At 35.5% G+C, this 6656-nt stretch overlaps 1 protein-coding gene across 1 annotated transcript in view; it reads right to left on the reverse strand.

Moving 5' to 3' along the window:
* Nucleotides 1-2285: 2285 nt before the first annotated feature.
* itga3b (integrin, alpha 3b) overlaps nt 2286-6656 on the reverse strand; it is a 48816-nt gene continuing 44445 nt past the window's right edge. Inside the window, exons 24-26 of the mRNA XM_016551955.1 lie at nt 5559-5684; nt 4430-4574; nt 2286-3086 (exon numbers count right to left, since the gene is read on the reverse strand). Coding sequence (XP_016407441.1) covers nt 4464-4574; nt 5559-5684 — 237 coding nt within the window. The 3' untranslated portion in view covers nt 2286-3086; nt 4430-4463. The remainder of the gene's footprint in view (nt 3087-4429; nt 4575-5558; nt 5685-6656) is intronic.

Here is a 6656-nt window from a genome sequence, read left to right on the forward strand (position 1 = left end):
TTTTTTTTAAAGTGTTAACATTATACTATTATTTAAAAAATTAATTTTTTTTTTTTTTTTCAGGAATGTAATATAATTGTAATTGTATATATTTTTTTTATCTATTTTTATTTTTTTTTTGGCTGAAAAGTAAAATTTGTCAGAATTTCTACATTTCTGACTAATCCCCTTACCCATACTTTTTAACTTCTCTTCTATAGTTTATTTATAACATTTATATAAAACATTTATAAAAAGATGTCATAACACAGAGATAAAATTTTCAATTAACGTATAAACATAAGTATATGTTTATGTGCAATTTTATTATTTATAACAGAATCTCTGCCCCCAATACTGCTGTCATTACTTTCATCTCACCAATAATTTGTATAATATAATATAAATTTATAAAATACATTTGTAAAAAATATGTCTTTAAGAACTTCATAAGGATCACATTTTCACTTAAACGTGGTACTGTATATGTACAATTTTATTATTTATAACAACAGAATCTGTCCCCGTATTGCTGTCATTACCATCACACAAGACTTTGTATAATAATATAAAATACAATTTAAAAAAACTTAATAAAGAGTTTTCAACCAACTTACTGTATATGTACAATTTGTGATATTTATAAAATAATCTGTCCCCAATACTGATCACACCAAGAATTTGAGTATCATTCCATTCTGTTCTATTCTACATATGATGGAAATGACAAGTGACAGGGTCAGAAATGTCATTAATATTAAGATTTTAAACTTCATTTGAGGTTTACTATAGTGTATATATAAGGTTAATTATAGTATATATTTATTCAGAAACAATCTTTTTTTCCCCTGTAATTCGTAGTTACTTGTCTGCTAAGTAACATCATGTGTTAACATGCACAAAAGTAAAACTACCATCAATAACAAAAATCCAGACCATAGCACTTTTTAACACTAGTACAAGTGCTCACACACTTCTCACCTGTTTGTTTCAGTCGCTTCAGTGATGGAAGAGAAGCCGAAAGCAATCAGTTTCCTGGGTTTGAGTGTGGATGAGGGAGGCGCTGTGGCGGGACAGTGGATTCTCCTGGTTCTGAGCATCGTCTTCCTGCTTGGCATCATCTATTTAGTCTACAGATACAGGAAGACTAAACGCTTACAAGACAAATCGATGTCTCAGATGGAGCTTAAGTAAAGGAACACATTCTATTCTTACCATGCAGTCATTACTTTTTGACAAAAACCACCTCTTTTTGAATGTATATTTATTATTTTTGGTCAAATTTGTTTGACTATGCAATGAAAGGTAACTTGTAATTTATTTGTAAAATTTAAATGTTTGACTGCTGTTTTCAATTATTTGTATAGTCTTAGCTGTATGCATTTCTGATTGATTTTACTGGTAAACCTTTATAGAATATAAAGAATAATACAGACGTTCTGGCTTTGTGTATTGTCTGAGTGCAGGAACATTTCATAAAAATGAGCCTTCAATTAAAAAAAAAAAAATTTTATCTTAAAAAAAAGACCTTACAGACCATCATGTTTTTTTTTCTGTGTGGACATACAGTATATTTTCTCAACTCTATACCCAGGTCTGAGGTATACAAGCATTTGCTCAGAACGTAATGAACTCTAGTGTTTCAGTATCCAACTCCCCTCTAAAAACTAAACGAGTCAACCAATGTGGGCTTCTTTCTGACAATCCACTCCAATCCACCACTTGATTATATTAAACTTCACTAAAATATAAAACTTCAAGCAATTAACCATGTGATCATTTTCAGTATTCCCGAACGTGGACTGATCTGAGCTGAACTGAATTGAAATCTGCAACAGTCCTTGTGGCTTGGCAGTACATGTACATCTTTTTAATAGAAAATATAGCATTTGTTCAAGCATAAAAGCAACATTCTTCACTAGTTTCTAGTAGCTGCTGTTCTGCAAAAAAGAGTAAACACAATACTATTTGAGTAGACGGTAAAACAAAAATAAAGAATGAAAATGTGAAATAGACAAGAACAGAGTGACTTGCGTCAAATTACACCACAAAATCATACAAAAAAATCAATATTGAGTCGTCAAACAATAGGTGAAGTTTGGGTCAGGACTATATATTGACTGCATCAGCTTTGATTTTTGCTCATACAATGCGAATGTTTTTTTTTCCGCATTGCAGTAATGAGAATTTAATTGTGCTTAATTGTTGTAAAATTGCTTCACAATGTAAAAAAAGTCCTAAATTAAACTGTTATTCAAACTGTTTATATATATATATATATATATATAGAGAGAGAGAGAGAGAGAGAGAGAGAGCGAGAGAGATTCACCCAACTAATGCTGACAGGAACATGATGGTTTGGGCAAACATTTTATACACTTAAACACTGTAGTCTTCCTCCATGGGAGGAAGTAGCTGGAAAAAAAATGGAGCAGTTCTTATGCAGTGTTACAAAATAAGCGTCCAAAGACAAAGCAATTGGAACTTGAAAATCGAGTATTTCCTCAGTGCTGTTTGATCAGAACTGGTTTCAAATCAGTTATAGCATGATGGGAAAGATCTCCTTATCTCAATGAGTAAAATGACCCAAGGCTCTGGAAAGGGGAACTATTATAGTGACATTAAAAAAATATTACAATGGAATGAAATTTAAAATGCAATGAAACACACAAAGCAAGATTTAAAGATTTCAAACTAGGAAAATAAATCAGTTGCTCATTACTAAGTCAAGGACGTCCCAGACAATACTCTGGCTTCGTTGAAAGCGGTTTAATGGTCTACAAACCACGATATTGCACACAGACCAACAAACATTTCGAAACGTTCTCACTGCGTGATTGGCGGCTCCAAACGCCAGTGTCTGCTGAGTTGAGACGGGGTTAATAAAAGACATCCTCCAATCATCACGCTCCCCAGGCTCTGGACGGAGAGAGGTGAAGAGGTCAGTAGTAATATTCATGCATTTCTGTCCAGTTGGTGACCCAGAGTTTCTTGCTCAGTTCTTGCTCGGGCTGAAAGGCCAAGTTATAGCGTTCCTCTTTGCGTACTTTCACTCCATGGTACTTTGGCATTATCCTGTAGTAAACGGTCCTTTTGAAGAAACCGCACTGCTCGAGACAGACAGAGAATCAAAGAAACGTTTCAGGTAAGAGTGACGGATATGCTTTGTAATGAAAATGTAAAAGTAAATAAAAGTAATTAGATTTTAAATGTTAGCATTTATTCACCCTCAAGACAAGCCTGTATTATTTCTTCTTTCGCAAAAAGCTCCATAAAAGCATCGTAAAAGAAGTTCATATGACTTGTGCTATATATTTCAAGTCTTCTGAAGCCATTTGATACATTTTACAGCTAGATTTTCTCATGTTGTTTTTTCAAACTTGCTGCATTGTGATTGGTCATGTGACGAATGAGAAAAGCTGTTTACTAGCAAATTTTATGATTCTTTTATGATGCTTTTTGACATTTTTGGAGCTTTGCAGTATCAATCTAAATCCACTTTTCTTGAAAAACAGCAGCATGGAAATCTGTTCTTCTCCGGATCTGTTCTTCATGGAAACAGATCCGGAGAGATTTAGCATTACAACACTTGCTCACAGTGAATGGGTGCCGTCAGAAAGAAACAAATCACGTTTTAACATTAAACTGTCGTTTATAATGTATAATAATGCTTCCTCCAGTGAAAAAGTCCATCCCCTGTTGTCCTCTCACATCAAAATCCACTAACATATTTGTTCTGGCTTTTAAACATTGCTTGATCTCTGCATATTTCTCTCCTGATTCAGAGAAATGGCTTTTTCACTGGATAAAGCAATATTATGGATAGAGGATTCATGTTTTAGCCAGTTTGAAGTGGATGGATTTGTTTATTACAAACACGCAGTCTTTCACTAAACGTTAATTGATGGACTCAATTCATGTGGATTATTGTGATGTTTTTATCAGCTGTTTGTACACTCATTCTGACGGCACCCATTCACTGCAGAGGATCCATTGGTGAGCAAGTGATGTAATGCTAAATTTCTCCAAACCTGATAAAGAAACAAACTCACCTACATCTTGGATGGCCTGAGGGTGAGTAAATGTCGGGTAAATTTTCATTTTTTGGTGAACTATTCCTTAAAGCACTGTATAAATGCATAGACATTATTAAAGAATGGGGAAAAAACTGAATCTTCATGCTTCAATTAGGATTCATTGAAATTAGTGTACACAAAAAATGTAAAAATATTTAATTAGTGGAAAAAGTGCATTGAGATTCCCATTTGAGCTCTACGTCTCTGGGAATATTAAGGGTTATTGAGCAAGACAGAGAGAATGAGAAATGAAAAGATTGTTATTTGACTCTGGCAGGGAAGGAATTACGGAGGTAAGCCAGAAAAAAGATTTGTGAAGTGAAAAGTCCGAAAAAGCGTATGGTAACTAGAGAGATCTCCAGGGTCTGCTTTACCGAAGGGCCCTAACAGTGCTGCCATAGCGTAGGCTCAGTATTCCTCCGTCAGCCTCTCTGTCTCAGAGGGCTGGATCTTTATTTCTGCTTTCTGGGATTTGGCCTCATACATCTCCCTCCTGCTGGCCCGTCGGAAGAAACCGCACTGTGGAGGAGGGGCGGAGCCCAAGGCGGGACATTTATTACTGATTTAAATAACAAGAGGCAGTGACATTTCACATCAAGGGTGCACTGGGTCAAATTGAATTTCATGGACTGCAAGCATGTGGTTTAAATCTGTCCTTTCATTTGCGTTTATTAACCATCCCTGGTTAAGTTATAGTTTATAAATAAATGTTTTAGGAAAAGTGCCTAAAAGTGGGTGGTGTAACCAAAATCCAATATCACGCTATGAGTAATTTTATGTAATGGTACTATTCAAAAGTTTGGGGTTAGAATTATTTTTTTTTATTCAGCAAGAATACGTTCAAATCAAAAGTGACAAAAGATTTCCATTTAAAAAAAAAAATGCTGTTCTTTTGAACATTGTTCATCAAATAATCCTGAAATTATTTTTTGGAGCAACAAATCAGCAAATTAGAATTATTTCTGAATGATCACGTGACACTGAAGACTGGAGTAATGATGCTGATAATTCAGCTTTGCATCACAGGAATAAACTTAATCTTTTCATTTCGTTTCATTATTTTCTCTTTTGTTTGGATGGATGCAAACCACAACATAAAATTATTTATAACAAAAAAATCTGGCATCAGTGAAAAAACAAAAACAAAGCTTAACCCAACATTATGCAACACTTGACTTAAAAACAAAATAAAACCAATATTATAAAATGTTGAACGTAAAATAGCTGATGTATACACACGTGACCCCACATCAGTTGAATTTGATGGTAAACTTTAATATAATAAATAACTGGGACACGTCCTGATCTGTATCTGCACATACATGTGTACTACCGTATGCTGGTCTAGCAGAATTTCTCAGGTGACACATTTCTACTATCGTAACACTTCCCAGCCCAATTGTGACCTGGATTTCAGATCATTCTAAATGATGGGCAAACTTTTTTGAAAAGTTAGAATTTTGATCTTGATGGGATGTTGACCAAATATAAAAGCGCAAATACCTTCCACAGAATGAGACTGATGATGCCTAATAACAGTATCCCTGCAACCGCTGCAACAATGATGATCCAGAGAGGAACTTCATACGGCGTCTCCTCTCCCAGCACTGGATCAATGTTTACTGAAAACTACAGACAATTCAATCAGATCAAACACCATCAGCTCCTTCATGTCAAAATTAATAAGCAATGACTTATATTTTGCACTGCATTTTACAGTTATGAAAATGGTTTCAGAAGTCAAGTTATTTTTTTATACGCTTACACAGCTCCCAGTAATAAACAGGAAAATAACCATTAATGTTGCAAAATTCAACAGTTATTAAACTGTAAAACAGCTCTATCGAAGACAGCGGTCATTATTCAGCTGAATTTCATCCAGTGTTGATTCAGTTCAGTAACATTGTTGATGTTAAATGCAAAGTTTATCGATAATCAAAAACAAATTTGTTTCACAGCAGCTCTGCAGAAGACAATAGTGTCATTGTTCAGCTTAACTTGGTTCAATATTGATTCAGTTCAGTAACAGTGATGTTGCAGAGTTTACCAATTATGAAACAAATTTGATTTACAGCAGCTCTAAACCAAGCGGCAACCTCCCGGTCTCTCGCTTGAAACCAACAAGGAAGTGACTGAAACTGCAATTCATCGACTGGCCGCTAGAGGCTGGCTCCAAAAGGGAGTCAATCCCATAGACTCCCCATGTTAAAATGCCCAACTTTACAGCAGAAAAAAATATGTTTACAGCCTGGTACAAAAAGTGGTTTTGGTCTATATAGCTAATTTTGCCCTTCATGACAACAGTGAGGAGGGTGAATTTTTTTTATAACTCATACGTTTAAATTATATTAAGCCTTTAAGTTCTGCATAATTAAGGGCGTGGCCACTTGAGTGACGGGTGGATTGCCACTGCTGACACTGCCGTCGGGCTAGGTGGGCGTGGTTTCAGCAACCTGCTCCCGCCTCTTTGCCCATTTTCGATTATCCGGGAGCGACGCGCGGTGACGAGCTGCCAAGATGGCGACGGCCGGCTCCGCCCACTTTGAGCTTCAAAAACCTCTTCGGGAACTTACGGGTGACATCACGGACACTACATCCATG

This window comes from Sinocyclocheilus rhinocerous, unplaced genomic scaffold (genome assembly GCF_001515625.1).
Source record: "Sinocyclocheilus rhinocerous isolate Xijiao unplaced genomic scaffold, SAMN03320098_v1.1 scaffold2994, whole genome shotgun sequence".
NCBI classification, from domain to species: Eukaryota; Metazoa; Chordata; class Actinopteri; order Cypriniformes; family Cyprinidae; genus Sinocyclocheilus; species Sinocyclocheilus rhinocerous.